This window comes from Macrosteles quadrilineatus, unplaced genomic scaffold (genome assembly GCF_028750875.1).
Source record: "Macrosteles quadrilineatus isolate MER2022 unplaced genomic scaffold, UCM_ALF_1.0 Scaffold_1__1_contigs__length_201487025, whole genome shotgun sequence".
Lineage (NCBI taxonomy): Eukaryota > Metazoa > Arthropoda > Insecta > Hemiptera > Cicadellidae > Macrosteles > Macrosteles quadrilineatus.
In genome coordinates, this window is record NW_026542594.1 from 22,272,874 (window position 1) to 22,295,053 (window position 22,180).

General features: G+C 34.7%; 1 protein-coding gene across 1 annotated transcript in view; it reads left to right on the top strand.

The window, feature by feature from the left end:
- The window catches only part of LOC128982765 (FGGY carbohydrate kinase domain-containing protein), a 48,300-nt gene extending 29,121 nt beyond the window's left edge, over positions 1 to 19,179 (top strand). Inside the window, exons 6-13 of the mRNA XM_054401725.1 lie at positions 2,721 to 2,789; positions 5,959 to 6,072; positions 6,807 to 7,011; positions 8,945 to 9,095; positions 10,894 to 10,968; positions 12,521 to 12,680; positions 15,808 to 15,928; positions 18,910 to 19,179. Coding sequence (XP_054257700.1) covers positions 2,721 to 2,789; positions 5,959 to 6,072; positions 6,807 to 7,011; positions 8,945 to 9,095; positions 10,894 to 10,968; positions 12,521 to 12,680; positions 15,808 to 15,928; positions 18,910 to 18,991 — 977 coding nt within the window. The 3' untranslated portion in view covers positions 18,992 to 19,179. The remainder of the gene's footprint in view (positions 1 to 2,720; positions 2,790 to 5,958; positions 6,073 to 6,806; positions 7,012 to 8,944; positions 9,096 to 10,893; positions 10,969 to 12,520; positions 12,681 to 15,807; positions 15,929 to 18,909) is intronic.
- Positions 19,180 to 22,180: the final 3,001 nt, after the last annotated feature.

Genomic DNA, 22,180 nt, shown 5'->3' on the forward strand with positions numbered 1-22,180 from the left:
ATCAACCACTCGACGGATTTTCATGATTTTTGTGTTGAAAGAAAGATAATTTTGAGAACTAGGGAATGTCGAAGCCATAATTTTAGTTTAGGGTCCCAGTTTTTTAGAAATTGAGTTTTAATTTTTAAAAAGTCTAGCAGCCGACGCTTAGATTTTAAACTAGCTTTTGGCATAAAATAATTTGTTTAACATAACAGCTGTAAACATTCAGCGTTTGTGTCACAAATTCAGCATTTGGATAAAAATTTAAAGACATACTTAGGGTTGACTTATTTATACTATGTGTAATGCTAATCATTGATACGTTCAATTCTTCTGTAAGAGGATGCCAGATTAATTAAATATACATAGTAAAATACTAGGATGTTCAAATTATTTTTTAAAGCAATCTTTGTAATCTTCGATTTGTTTTAGAGCAATATAATTTGTTTTAACTAACAGCTGGTTAAATATAAACTATGGAACTATGAGGTTATTTTATTTACTCTTATTTTGTCATTGATTATAGGAAATAAGTAAGATTAGTAGAGATAATTAGACCACAGTTTAAAATAGTTTAGACCAAAATAATTAAACCACCGTACAAATCGAGGCTCTGTACACGAGTCTTAATAAAAAAGGATAAATGCAAATTATTTTACTGCTCCACTTTTCAAGGAAAGATTAGAAAAATAACAATGTTCACATGTTTTAATTCTTCATGGTAGCTTTTTGTTTACAATTATATTTGTCTGCTTTAACTTTGTTTGGATTAGGCCCGGAAATATTTATGTCACAAAAAGAAGATAAAGAATAATCAGGAATCATGATTTTAAATTACCACCACAACCTCAGCCGGGTTTTATACAAAGATAAACAGATGGATGACATAGATTGAACACAACGTCAACATTGACCTAGGATACTGCAATTAGACAAACCATCCTTTTATGAAATCGTGTTCAGTTGTGGTTACGTTTGGGGTTGCCTATATCAGCGCCCCCAAACGTGAAAATATCACTTTTATTTTAACTATGAATATAATGTAGTTTAAATTAACTAATATGGAAAATTACGATGTACATTTATTCAATGAGGGTGGGTAATTATCAAGGATAGAACTGATAACGGTATAGATAATAAACATTGACAATTACGTCATTAGCTTTACTAGCGTGTTTACTTTTTATATTCCTGCTACATGTGACCAGTTCTTTTTTTCAAATGAATGTTATTTGAACCAAACAGCTGTTACAAAACAAACTGTTATTGTTTTTACTTTTCTTTGTTTACACTTATTTATTTAGCAATTAATGCAGTGAAATTGAGGATAGGTGTGACGATTAGTTTTGATGTTAGTACACCAAAGTTAAATGATGTGTACTGTGAATTTTATTGAATATTATCGTTTTATTTTAGGTCGTTTCTATTCAGACCTACTGGAAATTGTGTATAGTAGTTGTATTGTGGTGATAATAATTATTAATGAAGAGGCAGGTATGCTATGGAAGGTAGTATCGTTGACTATATACTTCTCAATTGACTATTACTCTCTCTTCTGTAGCACAGAAAACATACTACTATTCTGTGACTGTAGGCTACTTATAATCAGTGTGCGTCTGTGCGAATCGGCTGCCTCACTTCAACGCTTTTCACATCATAAAAATTGCAGAATTGCTGTTTTATTGTAAAGTTATCGGATTTAAAATGCATATCGTATAGGCCGTATCAGGTATATATTATGATGGAAACATATTTAGTCACACAACATTTGTTTACAAGATGATTTTTCACATTAAAACTGCAAGAAACTTTGTCTTTATATCTGTAAACTAGCTGATCTGAATTGTACACGGTTTTAACTGACTACTGAATTCCTGTACGTAGGACGGGCTAACACCTCGTATATATAAATATTACATTAAATATCATTATATTATATACTCATTATATTAGTAGCCCTAAAAATGCAAGAAAATAATATATATATATATATGAATTTGAACGGATGGTGTTTTTGGCCTCTAGGGACCTCAAAACGAAAAAAAAAAAATCGGTCCCGCGTCCAGGTCTTACTATGAGTAGGCCCTACTACGGTAATAGCTTATTCCCTATATGGGAAATTCGCTAATATTCCCTAATTTGGGAAATTCGCTAAAAATGACGTCAAAATTTATTAAAGCAAAAATTATCAGTGGTAGGTTTAAGGGAGAAATAGTCTTAATCCCAAGAATACTGATTTCATCCGAATTACCCTCTGAATTTAAGCAACTACAATTTCCTTAGTGTCTTGCTTTCGCAATCACCATTATAAGGCACTAGGGCAATCCCTGACTATCGTCGGTTTAAATGTAGAAAAAAACATGCTTTTCACACAGACAGAAGTATTTTGTTAGCGCAGCAACGCGCGCCGGGTAACTGCTAGTTGTACATAAATCAGTACATGGGATGGTGTCAAAAAATGTATCTAAAACTTAAAATAAAGAAAACAAGTCTAATAGTAATAAATGTACAATATGTGTATCGACAACCTTCTGATGAAGCGATTTCGACACCCCCTGAACGCCTGATGATGACTTCGTGAAGTCGAAACTAGTTGCATGTCTTTGCAACAATTTGGATTACTTAGAAGCAGGCATTTACACAAATTTTTAAATTCAACGTAATCCAGAGACTAACATCAAAAATGAAATTATAAAGTACTTAGCCTAGACTCTTATAATTAATCTTGTTTGTTTTAGGCCAAGTAATTCTGCCTCCTGGCTCACCCTGTGGCTCAGGATTGAGTGCAGAGGCTGCTAAAGAACTTGGTGAGTGCTTATTAAAAAGTGTACAGAGAAAACCTCTAAGTGCTTTAGTTATTGTTTTATAATTGTAGTTCTCATGGATGCCACAAAACAATAGTATATTTATACACCCTTCTTACTCTAGCTCTTCTCTTCCCTGCACAAAATGTGTCTTTGTTTCTTAGCCTGTTTGCTGAATAACTGTGCATACTAATAATCAAATATGTTACAACTAGCAGAGTACCCATCCTTCGCACAGGGTTGGCGTATAAGTATAAAATGCTTATCGCAGTTATACTCATGTTTTGCGTTTGTCATGATGGGGGACACAGTTTGGGAACATTTGGTTCGTTAAATTTACACTATGCTATAGTTAACACATCTACTATAGCCATAATGTTCTACCACTGCACCTAAACAATAGAAAATACCCCCGCCGCAGCAAATCTGCCGATTAAGCGAATTTCCATTTGTCTGAATTGATTTTCAACTAACTGATATTTAAATAACTTTAGGTTTACTAACCTAGGTTTGCTGTTACAAGGAAACTAATATAGTGTATTTTTTAGTAAAATATTAATACTGTAGCTTAGTATAATATGAATAAATTTGCCAAGTTTGATCAAAATATATCCATAAACAAGCAAACTACAAAATTTTACAATATTCTCTATAAGAATAACATGGGAATTTGGAATTTGCAATTTTTTGAATTTTCTTTGTTACCAATAACCCTACAAAAACACTTTGATAAACTACCATAGCCACATCTACCATAGCCATAATGTTCTACCACTGCATCTAAATAAAAAAAAGTCAAGTTCTCATTGTATATCACAGCTTTTTGTTGCTGTTTGGTTCAAATTAGCTGTTGTCATAAATGCAAAAAGGTTTAATAGTGCTAACCAATAATAGTTTAATAGTGTTTAGTAATGCGTTGGGATGGTGGCTGCTTTTGGTAAACCTTATAAATATCTAATGCTTATTTAATATCATAGAACCTAGAACCAACTTGTGTTGTTGTTGTGTGTGGAAACTCCAGAGCCACTGGGACAGAGCCCGAAAGGATTTTTGAGATAAGAATATGTCTATATGTTAATCGGGAATGTGAGCTATCATTATACCAAATTTCAGCCCAATCCAACCAGTAATTAATGCATGATTGAACGTCAAACAAACAAATAAACAAACACACAAACTTTCACATTAATAATATTACTAAGATTACTATCATAACACAGATGATCACAATAAGTGTTGTATCTGTATCTTGGTTAAGAAATTTTCAACTTTAAGGAGATAGTTTGAATGAGAGCCTAGCCAGTTGTATAGTAACTTTATTGGAAAAGTGTATCAAATACACCGTTTATTCATTTGTAGTTGGTGATCATGTAGTTTCTTTTTAAACAAGTATTTTCCTACAAAAATTGTGTACATAATTAACTAATTCATAAGAGATAAAACAAAATTTTTTAGTTTTTGAATCTAAAAGAAAATCAAGATTTTTGGTTGATAACATTTTTGTAGCTGAATTTTATCGAATTTCCCTATAGGGAAGTAAGCTATTACCGTAGGTGGCATGGTAAGACCTAGACCCGGGACCGATTTACTTTTTTCATTTTGATGTCCCCAGAGGCCAAAAACACCATTTGTTAAAATTTTTATACATGTATATATATATATATATGTGTGTCCGTGAACGCGATAACTTGAGTAATTTTTGTCCGATTTTGATCAAATTCGGTTTAAAGGTGTAAAGCAGGATAAACTTGAATGAGTTCGCGAACCAGCATGATCGGACTATGGGAACGGGGGTTTATGGGGGCTTTTATGGGGTAAAAATAGGTTTTTCCAATTTTTAACCCTAAAAACTCAAAATTTCACAATTACTTTCCAAACCATTATGTAGTGTTTAAAGAAACAAATAATTTAGTATAGGTATTGAAGCGTTATTATGCACCTAAGGGTTACGGAGAAAATTCAAAAAAATTTAATTTTAAAATTTTCATGTTATTCTTATGGAGAATAAGTCAACTGTTGTAGTTTGCTTATTTATAAACATACTAGTGTACCTGTTGCTTGAGTTCGAGCAATTGCTAAGTATTACAGGCGTTATCTATACTTTTTTTAAACTAATAACAGTCATAATTTATGATGACTTTAAAGGATTCGACTCAAAGATTATGGAAATACTCAAGATGTACATAACAGATCGATATAATCAATATTTCTTGTAAATATCTTATCATTTTTCAAAAGCTGATCTTGTTTTTTTTTTTAGTGTTTTCAGCAAATGTTTCCCACAATAGCCGCCGCATTAGGTTGTCCATAATAACAATTATAAATAAACATAAAAATAAAAATTTCTATTTCTTCTCCTTGGTGGTGTTCTATGACTTTCCTATGTTTCCATAGTTTGCAAATCGGCTCTTTCAAAGATTACTAATAATTTAATGCTTAAATGCAGCACAGTGTTAATTAAGTTTTCTTTTTAGTATATCTCATTATCCAGGCTCTCTCCCTTTTTTCCATTGTAATATTTACACCAATCCAAATTCAAATAGTAAATATTTCATTTCAACCAAGTCAGTAAATGTTTGTAGCAAACTGTTAAATTAGCAAGCTTATTGACTGTTTACAATTAACATATGTTCTTCTTCTCACTTTTAATTTATGACAACAGCTGGAGTTTCATAACAATGTTTGTTTCCCATGTTAATCTTATGGAGAGATACAAAACTTTAAAGGGCCCCAGGGCCTCACTCTGTAATTATTTCCCTAAAAAGAAAGTTTCCTGCACAACTTCACATTACGCTCTTTCCAATGACACCAAAAACGTGTCAATCGGTTCAGTAGTTTCGGAGGAGTAACTGTCACAAAAAACCTGCTTGCGTATTAAATAAGTATATAGATTTTGATCAAATTTGGAAAATACATTCATTTCTTACTAAACTATAGTACCTATTAACATTTTACATTAAAAAACACTTTTTTACCCTCCCTGTTGCAGCAAACCTAAGTACTCGTTAAACTAATTCTATTTAAATAGGGAATAAATGTGATATATATAAGGAGACATTTTAGTGTAAATCCAATGATGCAAATGGAAATTCGCTAAGTCTGCAGGTTTGCTGCGGCGGGGGTATTTTGTCAGCATTTTGGTTTGTTTAACACTCTCCATCTATTTCTACAGGATTGATTGTTGGAACTCCTGTAGCCACTTCTATCATTGATGCACATGCAGGCGGTCTAGGTCTAATTGGATGTACATTCACTGGCTTGCCTTGTGACTTCACCTCAAGACTTTGTAAGTTAAAAAAGTTATTTTATAACTTAAGAACTTTTTAAAAAAGGTTGGCAGCCTCTTTTAACTTTGCATTTGTCTGTCAACATATCCTTAGAGCTTGTGCATTTAATACGTATCCAGCAAACCTATCCTATCACAGTGCCAGGAGTGTGGGGACCTTAATTCAGTGCCATGGCACTAGCTCTCTGGTTTAGTCAGGAAAGACAGAGTGCCATAGGTAAGTTGCTAACTATATTCTGCAGTTGGTCTAATCTGTGCTGCATTGCCATGCTACATTGCAGTGAGTCAGTCACCTATCATGGTGCCAGGAGTGTGGGGACCTTACTTCAGTGCCATGGTGTCAGCTCTCTGGTTTAATGAGGGCGAGCAGAGTGCCACAGGCAAGCTGCTAACTATACTCTGCTGTAGGTCTGATCTGTGGTACATCATCATGTCACATGGCAGTGAGTCAGTCACCTATCATGGTGCCAGGAGTGTGGGGACCTTACTTCAGTGCCATGGTGTCAGCTCTCTGGTTTAATGAGGGAGAGCAGAGTGCCACAGGCAAGCTGCTAACTATACTCTGCTGTAGGTCTGATCTGTGGTACATCATCATGTCACATGGCAGTGAGTCAGTCACCTATCATGGTGCCAGGAGTGTGGGGACCTTACTTCAGTGCCATGGTGCCAGCTCTCTGGTTTAATGAGGGAGAGCAGAGTGCCACAGGCAAGCTGCTAACTATACTCTGCTGTAGGTCTGATCTGTGGTACATCATCATGTCACATGGCAGTGAGTCAGTCACCTATCATGGTGCCAGGAGTGTGGGGACCTTACTTCAGTGCCATGGTGCCAGCTCTCTGGCTCAGTGAAGGAGGGCAGAGTGCAACAGGCAAGTTGTTGGATCACATCATCGACACTCATCCAGCAACCGCAGGGATAAGAGCAATGAACGCTGGAATGTGAGTTTTCAAATAAACACATATATTCAACCTTAGCCATAGAAGACTTTAGCTCTTTGTGCTAGGTTCTCAGATCTTAAGGTAAACAAAGGACAGTTTAAGTATTAGTTATTAGTTGGCTGCCTTCTCTGTGGTTTGGCTTGGCAACATTTTCTCAGCAGTACAGAACTATAAAAATCCTTTAGGGCTATGCCCCTTGGGGGTTCAAAGTTTCCATGTTATCCTTATGACTATTCATATTTAAAAGGAATCAAAAATTTTGCCAGCTGTTTCAACTAAACAAGCTGGTTCTATGACATTTAATAGCATTAAAAAGTTACAAGGTAAAAAGGTTTAAAAATTGGTGTAAATACCTGCTTCTTGTAATCCAAAATGTTGCTGCTATGACGCAACTAGTTTCAACTTCTCACAAAGTCATCTTCGGGCGTCCAGGGGATGTCAAATGACTTCATCAGAAGGTCGTCAATACACAAATTATACATTCATACACGAACATGAACACAAACATGGCCTTTTTGACATCCCCTGGACGCCCGAAGATGACTTTGTGAGAAGTTGAAACTAGTTGCGTCATAGCAGCAACGTTTTGGATTACAAGAAGCAGGTATTTACACCAAATTTTATATTCAACGTAATCCAGAGGCTAACATCAACAGTAAAAAGGTTTGTAAAAAGTTACAACAGGGTGCAGCACTATTAATTGTTTTTTGCATTCATGACAACAGCCAATATAACCATAGACATAAAGAATTAAATATAGACTGTCAGCCGTGCTGCGGTTACCATGGTTACAATAGGTTCTGGGGCACACCACTGGGAGCGCCGTGTAGTTACGTAGCGTGTACGCTGTAACTAAATTTACGTAGCTCGTACACCGTTACTACATGGCGCTCCCAGCGGTGTGCGTGCCAGAACCTATGGTAACCGCAGCACGGCTGACGGTCTATATTTGATTATTTTTGTCTATGATATAACTAAGGAGCAACAAAAAGCTGTGATACACAATGAGAACTGTCAAAGAAGATTGTTTACAGTTATGTTTTTAATTTAATAAATAATTTGTGATATTGTAGGAATGTTTGATAATTTACTTTTTACCTTCTCCCTCTATACCATAGTATATGGAGAAAGTATTGTTTTCTTCAAAATTTTCGAGTTTGAGTTGTGAGTGGATATATCCGTTTTTGGTCCCCCTGGACCAAAAAAAGTTGTTTTCGAAGTGATGTGTGGATGTGTACAGAGCTGAAGTGGTAGATGGTTCACTGAAGAGTGAAATATGGTATGTAGGTACTAATCCACAATATCTCTAGGCTTTTTTTCATTTTTTTTGTATTTTTGGATTTTTTATGGTAATTTTCCCAAAAAACCCATAAAATATAAGAAAAATTTAATTTTCTCGAAAATGGCCCGAACGATTTTGATAAAAGTTTAGCATGTTATAGCCCTTTGTATTTTGTATTTTGAAAAAATGTTATAACTTCCATTGCAGTAAAAATTACGGTTCAAGAGTTATTATAACTTATGTTATAACGGGAGAAAGTATGTGTCAGATTGCTGATACCCTTTATTTCTATTGTTTAGGTGCAGTGGTAGAACATTATGGCCAACGTAGATGTGTTATACTATAGCATACTGTAAATTTGAAGAACCAAATTTTCTCAAACCGTGTCCTCCCCCATTGCAAACACAGAGCACGAGTATAACTGCAATAAGTATTTCATACTCATACGCCAACTCCGTACGAAAGACGGTACTGTTCTAGTAGGGAATGAATCTAAAAAGGTTGTGGAAATATTTGAGTCAAAATCCAATTTAGAGACAAATAGAAATTTGCTTAGTTTACAGGTTTGCTGCTGCGGGGGTGTTTATTTTTATAAGTATGGCTTGATTGTTTATTACAAACAATATGCACCAACGTGAGTTCTGTTTGTAGCCACCTGGTGACTTACCTGAACAAACTACTTGAACAACTTGCATCGTCTGAAGGGCTAGACAGTATAGACCAGCTGACTCAAGATCTACATGTGTGGCCGGATTTACACGGCAACAGATCTCCACTGGCTGACCCTACACTTCGAGGCATGGTGAGAATTCCCTTGACTTCTTTTACCTAGGGTTTTTTTATTTCCTAAAGAGATTTATTGTTTTTTTGCCAAAATATTTTGATGGAAAAGAGGTTTTCTTAAGAGGTTTTCTGTGAAAATCCCAGACGTTGCTTTAAAAAGTTCAAAAAATTGTGTACTGTTGTTATTAAGTTTGTGTGTTGATCGTTATATGAATATCGACAATGAGTAAACAAATTGATTAAACCTTTTTGGAGAGGGATTGATTTCAGCCAGATTACATTAGAAAATTAAAATCACATGACATTACAAAGAAATGTATTAGTACATTTTTTCTCATATTATTATCTCTATAATCTATATATATAATACGTGAAGCCGTTTTTTGTTAACGCAACTCCTCCCTTATTTGCGGACCAATTTCAACGTTTAAGGTGTCAAAAGATTCGTCTCAATATGTAGTTTTGCAATAAGGTTTTAGAATTTTAAAATGCCAACTCTTAAGGGCGTGAGACCCTCTCAAAGGTCGGGTTTTCCCCATAAGAAATACATAGAACAAATTTAAAATCAAAAAACAGCTGTTTATAAAAAGAAACTCACTAGCTTTTTGGGAGTGAATATTAATAATGCATATAATGTTTGCAATATTCAGTAGGTTAAGACCAAGTTAAACAGTTAATCAGTTTTATTGGAAGAACAGAAAATGCCTTAAGTTCAAATAAGAAATATTGAAAACGGGAGGATGAGACAATTAATAATAAGATATCTTATGTGTATGAGGAGAGTAGAAAAAGAGAGGTAGAAAATTCACCAACACAATCCAGACATTTCAAGTCAAAAATAAGAAGTTGCTATTGAAAGCTTTAGTGGCAATGTATTCAACGATCGAGTAGGGACGGTTAAGTTTATTTTTACGATTCTAAGGCAAATAATATACGTTGTTCAAAAAGAGCAAGTTGCAATTGCTATCCAAATCTTATAGCTACAAGAGTTAACTAACCTATTTCGACAAACGAATCCATACTTTCAAAACTTTAAGACAGGTATTAAGAGAACCCCAGAAACTCCACTGAACAACGTAAGAACGTTCTGATGCGAGGCATATACTGAGACTGAGAGACACGTTAAGTTAACCAACTTTCAATGGTGTTGCTGCTTTCAAAGCAGATTATGGCTGTCCAGTTGGTAATCCGGAGACTTTTCGGGATTCTATACGGAAAAAAATCGTTGGTTTAGGAGGATGTCTCAAATAAAAGAAATGAAATTACCAAACTAAAAAAACCCAACTAAATTACTTAACACGGGTTATCAGTAAGGCAACAGTTTTCTTCAATTCTTAATGCTGGAAAAACTTTGTTGCAACATGTTAACTCGAATTGAAGCAGAACGTTTAGCTTCCATTAAATTTTATCAGTTAAAACTGAGAGCAGAAATAATGTAGGTGAACCTTGACGACGCAAATAGAGTTATTCAAAATAATTTTGTAACAAGTTTTCAAACAACTCTAAGATATAACTAAAAATACTCGAATTTAAGCATAACGCTCTCTTCGGCGTTATGTTTCATACTATGCGGCTCATTGAGCCGCACGGGTTCTCTAGTAATACTATAATATGTGAACTTATCTAATATCTGTTGTGTGACCTTTTTTCAAGTATCTCACGTTTCCTGGACACTAAAGTCTTGTTCTATATGGTACGTTACAATGTTGCAATGATGTACACAAGGTGGTCCCTTTTGATTAGTTTTTAGATCTGACAAAAGTGTAAATGTGTTACCCTTTGCTAATTATTCAGTGCTATCCTTGTTGATTTTCCAGGTGTCTGGTCTAACCCTCTCTTCAGATAGCAAAGACCTGGCTCTTTTATACTTGGCAACTGTACAAGCATTAGCTGTAAGTATTATATACATGTATTTATTTATTTATCTATTCTGTATTATAGATATCTTAAAATCATCAAAGTTTTGAGCGCGCCCATTAGCCTAAACTACTTATGGTCCAAAAACATTAGTTAGGTAGCTGAAGTCTTCCTGCATACAACAATAGAACATTGAGGGCTTGTGTTGTCTAGTGGATAGTTAGAGTGACAGGTATCAAATTTAAGGGGTTTGGATCACTCTTTCCCTAAAGGTAGCTTCTTTCATACATAATACAAATAGTATATATAGTGCAAACAAAATATGAATGAAAAGTTATTTAAATTATTGTAAAATGTATAGTTATTAAGTCATGTTTCATTAAATCAAAGACTTTGATTTATTTTCTAATGAAGTTAGGTTGAATATTACTGTGGCTTTTGTCTTTAAGGAAAAGTCAACAACAACGTGTCAACAATATCAAATATTTAATTACTAGGCCTGTATGTATGAGCTGATAAATATGGGTCTGTCTGCTGGACTTTTGCACTTTGGTTTGAATCAGGTCGAACCAAAAATGAAAAAAATGCTAACTTTGGTCTTGGGGCCAAAATTAGTTCGGACCAAAATTGGGTCACTTTGGAAAGTAGTAGAAATTAAGTTGATACAGTTATTTCAGCAGTCCAGGTATCTAAACCACTTTAAATCAAGTTGGCTTGGAATAATTTTTATTAAATAACAAATTGTTATACCACAGTCGGTTTGAAAATATTGCATATTATTTCCCATGTTTAGAGAGAAATCATGAACGTCCCTCGCCATGAAATTGTGAAGTTCTGTGTTAGTGGAGAAATATCTCCATTGGTCATTATGTAATAATGAATCTCATCACAATTGTAAAAATTGCAGTCGTGGCAAAATAAATTTCTCCTGTGGTCGCAACAAAAAAGTGAACATCTCCTGTGATTGAGACAATCATGATTGTCTCCCTTGACCTAATCAAAATTGTGAACATCTCTCACACTTTTGCGACGAAATTGTAAATTTTCTGATTGCACTATCTTTGCAGATACTTCCTGCGATTGTGACAACATTGCTTGGTTCAAAAATCATTAATCAAACCATTCCTACAACTTTAATATCATCGTAATGACCTGAGGCAAAGTTATCTTATAGCCTGGCCAGAGGCCAGACCTAATTTGAGGACTCTCAGACCGATATGAAAAATCCCCTCAATCTTACAAATAAAATTGCTTATCAAAAGTCACATGTTTGATGTGTTTGATCTTATTAGGAATCACAACATAAGCTGTTTAAATGTTTTGTATACATAAATGTAACAAAGCTGTGATATCATTCACTGAACACTTATCATTCACTCTTCTTCGCCTTACTCTGGGGTGTCAGCATCACAAAAATCTCTAATCTCTTTCTCTCTCTGGTAAAATACACAAGATATACAGTTTATAACTAAAACGTTTTGTATTGGAAAAAATGGTGAACTGTGTACAGTACCTTTTTATGAGTTGGTGCGTATAAATTAAGTGCTAATATAAGATATATATTTCAAACATTTGTTTGATTTACAGTATGGGACCCGTCACATTCTAGACAGCCTGGAGACAGCTGGGCATCACAAGATGGAGTGTTTGCTGATATGCGGTGGACTCAGCAAGAACCCAGTGTTTGTGAAGACTCAAGCCTCTGTGATCGGACGAGCGGTGTTGCTGCCTCAACGTACTGAGGCTGGTATGTTGTGCAAAGTAGAAGGATAATGTATTGTTGTTAGACATCATGTGCAATAGACATAGTCAACGTTATCTCATATAAAAACAATAAGTAACTGGGGAATGCTCGGCGGTGTTAAATTTGTTTGGGAGGTTAGAAAACAGAAGATACGTGTGTATGATTTTCTCAAACAATAATATTATAGAACGCTGTCTTAAACATGTAAATAAAAACAAACTATATCAAAACTAAATTACATGCTATTCTGCGCTATTTTACAGACTGAGAAAAGGTAATGTATGAGTAGCTATGATGAATCTAATGGATCTGTAGTTAACCCAAGCTACACGAGTCAACGAGTATTTGCTATTCAAAAAGAAACCATGCTGTTGAATTACATAATTAGATGTCCAGAAATGAACAATGGTTTAACATACAGACAAGTTTGACAGTTTACTCGTGATTATGCAAAACACCTTGCCTGTGAGATCCTTAATAGTTGACAGGATAACAAAATTACAGGAATAGATAGGATAACGAGCTTGAAACAGCATCCTACTGTAACATTAAGAAAATACGAGTTTGAAATTAACAGAGTTTTTTGACAACTATGAAAGTGCCCTCAAGTCTGAAAACAGACAAAATTTACAACATCGATGAAACTGGTGTATCAAAACTTGTGCAAACTCCAAAATGTCGTTGCAAATCAACAACGACAACATAATTTTACAAGTTTCATACTAAAACGACTAAAATTAGAAAAACTCTAAACCCAGCCATAAACCGGATTTTGTTTGTAGTTCTATAAATATTAATGATGATTGACATGTTTGTTTTTGTGTTAGGAGTTGGCCAAGTGGGTCAGGCGGTCTCTGGCAAACATTACAATGATTACCGTGTGTATGGTTAATAATGTCGTAGGAGATACAGTTATACAAGTTTTGTTTTTGCATTTCCTAGATTAAATTACTAAACTTGATCTTGTTTGATGCACCACCTGGAGGTTTAGGTTTGATCAACAGCCTTAAAAGTGGGAGGACAATTAATTGGTCCCCAGGTTTTGTAGATACTAAAAAACACACTGTTCATGCCAAGGAAAACGTCATGGTGTTGGAGACCTTTCCTCTTCAAACTAGATTTCAGCCTTTGGACGTTGGGGTCTCGGGACCTTTCAAGTCAAAGTTTAAAGTAGCTCAGAACGACTAGATGGTTTCAATCTGTATCCATAACCTTGCTTCACTGGTAAATACACTGCCAAATATTCTGCATCTTTCATCAATAAATGTAATTGCATCATTTGTAAAAACCGGTGTCTGGCCCATTCAATAGCTTTGTTTGTTTGATATTGTTGCTTCATCTGTAGATCACATGCCTGAGAGAGTATCAGCTCAACCTGTTGGGAACGGCTCAGAGTACAAACAAAGAAACCCTAATTTTTACAGCCCATACGCGAAACAAATCAGACAAAAATAAAAACAGTAGTTTTATAGGTGGCCCTACCCAATTTTAACTGGTTTAGTACAGAAAAAAGGGTATGCCAAAAAAAACTAAAATCAGCAGTGTTGATTGATGGAAACACCAGAAAGGAATCAAATAAAAAAAATATTGGAAAGATTGGAAAGAAAGAAAAAAATTAGGCTCTGGTTGAAATAAAAGTAATACTAAAAAAAACAAAAAAAAAATTATTTGATTATTCTCATAACGAAAGTGCAGATGTAATTTCTTTCAAGATAATTCGGAGTGTGAAGATTTGGCTCAACTTTTGATGTGTAAAACTGTAGAGGTTAATAAAAAAATTGATTTTGAAAGGTGCCTTAATGGTGAAACAGCGCTGCAAGTTAATGACTTCATCCTTGTTCAGTTTGCTACATAAAGAAGAAAGTTGTCATGTATATGGGACAAATTTAAGTTAAAGCAGACGGATGGAACTACAATGTGAAGTTCTTGCATAAAAAGGATGATTGTTGGAAATTTTACCATCCTGAAAATGATGATACAACAAACAACGTAGAGAGAAGCAAAGTAAAAAGATGAAACTGTCGTAACAAATATAATTGCAGGAACTGCTTGTGCTGTATCTGCAATGACATTTTCTTTGATGAAGGAAAAATTATTCACCTTAGGACTTGTAACCTAATGAAATATGCTATATTTCAAAATAGATGTTAACTTTCAAATTTCCACTACAATTCTATAAGTTTGCCAACTCCCCACCTACTGAAATTCAAGTCTCCTGACCCGTGCACACAATTATTATAGCCATGGGTGATTAAGATCCAACACCCGGCATGTATCAGACCGGCGACCAGAATCACAGACCGACAAACCCTCCGTCTCACAGCAAAAAGTTCCATTTATTTATTAATACCTTAATCTGTAATACTATATTCATTGACTATACTCAAAATATATTCTAGTATGTAATCGAAAAATCTTACACTTCAAACAAATGGTCTTAAATATGTAATGACCCACTTTCACTCGTGTTTAAAACTTTTTTTTTCGCTACACTACAAAGACCAATTTTTTAAAATTAAAAACATACGTTGGAATAATTTTTTATTACAGTTAGGAACATTTAAAAATTAACAGCACTTTTTAGGTTAGGCCTTTTTTGCATTGATTGCACGGTTTTGATTGTTGCAAATTTAAACAGTTGATTTAACAAAATAAAATGTTTGTTTGTTTATGTCAGAAAAATCAAAAAAAAGATTGTAAACATTACTTTTGCATAGTAAAAAACATTCTTTTTGCGTCAGACAATGTAATGATGAATTTTTGCAGGTGATGAACATATAACGAAAACAGTAGTGATTTCACAGTAGTGTAGCAAAAAAATAAATTTGATTTCTACAGTATATTTTTTAGTTATTATTTTTATTTCTTCACCCGGTTGAAAAGTCCCCGAAGGTGGGGTATATGTCAACACAGTGCAAGATTTATAAGAAATGATGTAAAAGTTGGCTCAATAAAATTAATTATTATTTTTGGAAACAATTAAGAAAATTTTCTCTAAGTATTGGATTAGTTGTAGGTGCTTGAAAATTTAGGTTAAAAATAATAGTGACTTAGGAAGTGGAAACTGTTGAAAGGTGCCCTCCTCTCTCGTACTCTAGTATCTCGTATGATGTTAATAACTCTCCTACAGTGTTGGGCGGAGCTGCCATGTTAGCAGCATTTGCAGCGGGACTCTACCCCTTTGTGGAAGCAGCAGTGACTGCAATGGCAGGGCCGGCGGATCTCATTGAACCTGATGCACATTCCATAGAGTGAGTTGCTATTTAGAATTACCTTCATACCAACGTTTTTAAATTATATTATAAAGGGGATAGCAGCTAGCTCACCTTAGAAGTGTATGAAGGCTATAGAACACACGGAAGATATATTATCGCGGAGGGGATTTTGTCAAGTGTAGAACAAGAAAGGTCACAAAAAGGTTTCAGTAATGGCTATTGACACTTATGCAGTGTTGCCCCTTCTCACCAGTTTACTTACATCTATATACAAAACATATATTTATTTACGCCACAATTTGCTTGTATGCTTGTATATTTGCTCACAAAGATCTCGAATACATCTCGAATACAGCTTTGATGATTTTCTTCAAATGCTGTAAATAGTTTATTTCTAGCCTACAAACGTGTTTACTGCAGTTAGAACTGCCAACAAAAATCTAATTAAAAATTTGATGAAGTGAAAAAGCACCCATTTCACCAATTCAAATTTTTAAATACCTGCCATTTTGTTTTGGCTATAGGGGACATATCGACTTCAGGTTTGCAGGTTTGCACCATTGCTTATGTCTTGACAAACTTCAAAATGAGGGGTCACTCAATAGGGGTTGTTATTTGAAAAAAATAAAATAAGTCACCCCCACCCCAATGAAATATATTTGATGTAAACAATTTCGGAACCTTTGTTAACAATCAATGCCACAAACAGAATATTTATATCTATTTCGGTTTTAAAAATACAGATTTCTTACCATATTTGTAAAATTGGTGCTTTTTCACATTTTAAATTAAATTTTGGGATACCTGCCATTTCGGCTAGGTGTGAGATATCCACCTCGGGTTTGCGTTATTGTGTTTCTTTTGACAAACCCTTTGCAATGAGGGGTCACTCAATAAGGGGTTGCTATTTGAAAAAAAGTAAGTCAACCCCTACATCCTCTTAGGAGGGTTAAAAATATCGTTTATGTAAAAAATTGCGGATTCTTTGTTAAAAATCAATACCACAAAAAGAATATTTCTATCTATTTTGGTTGAAAAAATACAGATTTGTTTCAATACTTAATTTACACACTGTATATAATATATATATTAGCTCTAGGTAATATAAACGACAAAGAATTATTCAACGTAATTAAATCCAAACTAGTATGATGGGATAAAACTTTGGATTCTTACAAAGATAGGATAAAACAAAAAATTGGCAAGATTTACTAATTTTTTGAACAATCAAAATTCTTTTCGCTGTTGGTAGTGGATGAACTCATTGTAGACGATTGTCTTGTATTGTACGACCTCGTTGAATCAAAATGTTGTAGTGAGAATAAAACATAGACAGCCCATAAAATCATACGCAGTGTTGCCACCAGCCATGAAAACCTTGAAAAGCTTGAATTATGCATGAATTCTTGTGACCATGAAAAAAAGCATGGATTACGCATGGATTTCTCCAATGAACCATGAATTTTAAAAATCAGGAACAATTATTCTACCAGTACCATAAATTTTCCAAATAAAAAATATTTCATATTTAAAAACAGTTCATAGAAACAAACACCATGAAAATACTGTATGGAGATGATTATTTAACATGTTCCACGATCAGAAACAGTTGCTTGGTTCATTCCAAGTCATTCAAAGATGCTGATGTCAGCTGAGACTTCCCGAGGACTGTATATGATTCGAAAAATCATTAGTAGGCCTACCCCCGCATATGAAAAAGGGGGATGGGGACTTAAATCACAAAAACAGAAGTTTTAGACCATGCACGGAATTGAAACGTGGTGCACAATAAAACCAAATTTCCGACTCTTGGCGCCTGATTTTTTTTAGCTTTTTGGATAAAACCATCATATCTTAGTACGTTGTGGAATAAGATAAAAGAGAATGCACATTTTTATGACAATTATGTAGGGAGATAAAACAGGACTTTTTTGCTGAGTGAGTGGGATTTTTGTTTTATTCTGGTGAAAAAACTGAAATAGACCTAGACTTAATACATTTTACAATTCTTCTCCAATACGGTGTCTCAGCTGGACCAGTTTTTTTTTCAACTTTGTTTTGAATGTTTATAAATCACTCAAAAAAAGTTGTATATTAAGTATGAAAGGTTATTCAAAAGTAACACACAAAGAAACTGCCTCTTTGACGTCAGTTTATGAAATCAGCAAAATTCAATTGTGTTTAAATTGTATAAGCACATCGACCATGAAATTTTTTAAACTACCAATGAAAACCATGAATTCTGCATGAATTTTATGCATCCCACTATGGTGGCAACCCTGAATGGGTTTCAACCAAAACGCAAAACCCTTATTGTGTCAAAGGAGAACATATTTGACGATCATTTTTAGTAGCTCACAGACTAATAAATTAATGTTTGCTTATAAGAGATCCGACCATTTTGATTGGTTGTTGATACACAGTCGCATCGTTATTTAGCGTGCCTAGCAGCTGCTTATTTGCTGCTTATGAGCAAGAACACTCTCTTATTTCTTTTTTACAAAAAAAAAAAATCAATCCACATCAGAAGCAATTTCTGCGATAGCATCATTCCGTTTGTACTTATTCTTATACCTTTTTTTCACATGGATTCCACAATTAAGAATGTTTTTCATATGATTGGATCAGAGTAATGGTGTTTTCTACTGTCCACATTTTATTATGTTATATATTTTACTATTATGTTTCTACACTCAATCACTGCTGATTCACTTATAATGTCCATTGAAAAATACCGAAACTGATTTGAAAATCAATCAAAAAACAATACAAAACACTATGTCTTAAAAAAACATGAGCAAATGCCAATCTTCACTAGAAACAATGAAAACAGCACTCAGAATGTTTGGAAAGGTGTCTCCACCAAACCGACACCGAAAAATTTTCAGGGGACCTACAAAATGTCTGTCGAACACTGTTTGACAAACATGTTTAGTTGGTAGATACGCGGCTTTAGGCTGAAGATCTTTAGAGTTGCCATAGAGGTTAGCTTTAAATTTAAATAAATTTTTTTCCAGATACCACAACAGAAAGTACACGATCTTCTTGAAAATGGTGGAGGATCAGCAAGCCTACAGGAATATAATGCACTCAAAATAAATTTGTAGATGAAAATCCCAATGAATTAATTACATTCCAGTTAAATTTAGCCAAGGTAAAGATTTTGTATAGATGACTTTGTGAATTGACTATTGAGTTAGTTGACTTGTTTGATAATATATTCTCACAAAATGTATTCATTATTCATACTTTTATAACTTAGGAATATAAAGGGTATGAAATAAAATATAATACAAATATAAAATTGAGTAAGCTTATTTAAACATCTAACAAAAGAAGAAAGTAGAAAGCCTCCAGTACCGTCACGATCAATACAGCTACTTTCCTTCAAAATACTATTTGTCAATTCTTGAAAATCCTGTGGTTTTGCTTTGCATAACTTGTCTTTAAGGTAGCTCCAGAAAAAAATCTAAAGAGGTTAAGTATGGTTTGGTGGAATAGTGGTAACGTACGTGCCATTCAATTGCACTTCCCTTCCGGATCCATCTTTGAGGTAACGTAGCATCGAGGATATCTCTAACAACAATTTTGCTGTGTCCCCTAGGATATTTTGAATCGTTGGTATTATACGATTTTGGAGCATAGCAAGGCAAGAGTCTCCGATGAAAAACTGCCCCACAAATTTCCCTCGTATGATGACAGCCTAAACATTCAACTCAGGTGGGTGTTGAGTGTGACCTTCTATAATTCAGTGTGAATTACTATTGTTTCAGTACCATCAGTTGTGTTTTTTCTGCGCCTCATCTGAAAATACCGTGTATAATGTTTTATAGAATAATTTGTTTAGTATCTATCTTGTTTGTTCAGTTCTTGATGCAATGTCAATTTTTATGGTTTGAAGCCACTTTTATCCAAAACGTGTAGCACAGACCTATGGGACATATCATTCTGTCTACAACTGATCTCACTGTATCGTGAGGATTCACCCAAACTCTGTTTGTTGCACTCGGTGGATGATCACTTCTAGGAAGGTCTAATTCAGTTCCATGTGTTACGAAGTGGTTTATTGTTCCCTCTGAACTGTTGATTTAGCTATTGGGTTTCAGTTAGGAACATTAAAAATGTTATGAACTGCATCAATAATATGATAATTCTCTCACATTCACTAAGAACCATAACATACGTAAAGTCAATAAAAAACTGTAACAACTTACAAGACTCAAAACGAATTAAGTGAACAACTTTTGTTTGATGTCTTCATTAATGAGTGAGTAATAAATGCAACTAATAACAAATACCCAAGAGTTAAGTGTTTCCTTGTAAACGTGGGGAAACAAGATAAAGGGAAACCTATTACCAAGCAGAAACTACTTTCTATTTTAACCCTATTGTTTTTAATTCAACTAATAATTACTTGGTTGTCCATTAAGGTTCAGGTCTGTGGCAATGTAATAATAAAGATCTTTAATTTTATATGCATACCATCGACCAATGCTTACATTTACAATTTTTCCCGACTCCTGGCAGGCTGACCCTAACTGAAAATTCAAGAAGTCTTTGAACAGCTGCAACTGTTGACTGGTTGACTCTGTTGTCCATTTGAATTCAGGTTTGCGGCATTGGATTCACTAATTAAGACCTTTTGATGTGCATATCAAACCATGCATTTTTATGACCAGTAGCTTAGTTAGTTCCAGGTTTTGTTGCTTTGTCTTTATTAATTTTTTTTAATATTCATCTGTACCGGGTCTTTTTTCCACTCTGTATATGCAGTATATGTAGGCCTAACACTATGTGTGTACATAAATTAATACAATTTTAAATCAGCATCTGAGAGAAATGTGAAAGAAACGGGTCGCCGGAATTGTACCCCCCTGGAATTGTACCTCCTGGCGATCGTTGACGTCATTTTGACGTCACGCCTAGGGGGGGTACAATTCCACCCCATACACTTCGATTTGAACGAAATCTAATCTATTTAATGTGGGCAAGTGATCAGTGAACCGGATAATTATATTAGATATTAAAAAGAGCAGGATATGTACGGCCCGGAATTGTACCCTCCTGGAATTGTATCCCCCAGAATTGTACCCCCCATCAGAAAGCCAAATGTGTACGGGGTGGAATTGTACCCCCACCCACTCGATAAACTTAATTGGTATTATGAAAATGAAGTAGTAGAGAATGAAACATTAAAACATAATTAAATATGCAACTCTATAAACCAATTTTTTTTAAATAATATTTACAAACTTTTACTGAATTTACAATCCGCCTATTTTACATTTTTCTTTGTTACAGTAGCCTCTAATTTTCCCCTTTTAATCATGCATTTAGTATGTTACAGCACATAAGTGCAGCTACCGTGGTCAGAAATTGAGCTTGAGGATGTATAATTGTAGCGTAATATTCGCCAATGTTTTCCCGTAAAAAGACGGGTGTTAAGCAAAATGAGCCGTCGTAAATGATACTTAATTTCTGGAATTAGAGGTCAGTAAGCAATTTAGTCACAGACTGTATATGTTTGTTACTGTAAATTATATAATTAAATAACAAATTATGAACAGCTATTACTGGCAAAGGTGGACAAAATACCTGTTGTAAAATTTAGTTGTAGGTATCTGGTACAAAGTATTTCACAGTTTGTCAAAGTTTTAACCTTTGTGAATTTAAGCTAACCCATGAACAGTTAGTACTTGGGAAGGTTAAGAAAATATTAATGAATAACGTATAAAGAAGTCTGTTAGGCCTCTCGCACGTTACTCGGAATGGCCTTAATTTGCAGTTTCTTAGAATATCCTTTCACAACAAGCAATTCGTTAGCTGTCGGGTAACTTGGTTCAGTTCACTTTCGTGCGATTCCCCTCTAATATCCAACATAACTATTGTTTTGATTTTACTTGGCAATCACAATAGACAAGCTCCTGGGTGAAATGGAGGGAGGGGGTACAATTCCAGGGGGTACAATTCCGGGCCGTACATCTTCTTCTGCGGTCACCAGGGGGGTACAATTCCAGGGGGGTACAATTCAACCCCGTACACTGGCCAAATAAAAGTGAGTTCTAACTGAGGGGGTACAATTCCAGGGGGTACAATTCCGGTCCGTACAGTTTTTTAGATGCCAGTGGATTTAATCAAACCACTCGTGCATATCAATTTCAAAGTTTTATGAGGGGGGTACAATTCCAGCCCGTACACGCCGTTTTGGTCGAGAAAATGAGACGTCATCGTGATGTCACTAACCTGCAGGGGGTACAATTCCGCCACCCCAAAGAAACCACAAAATCT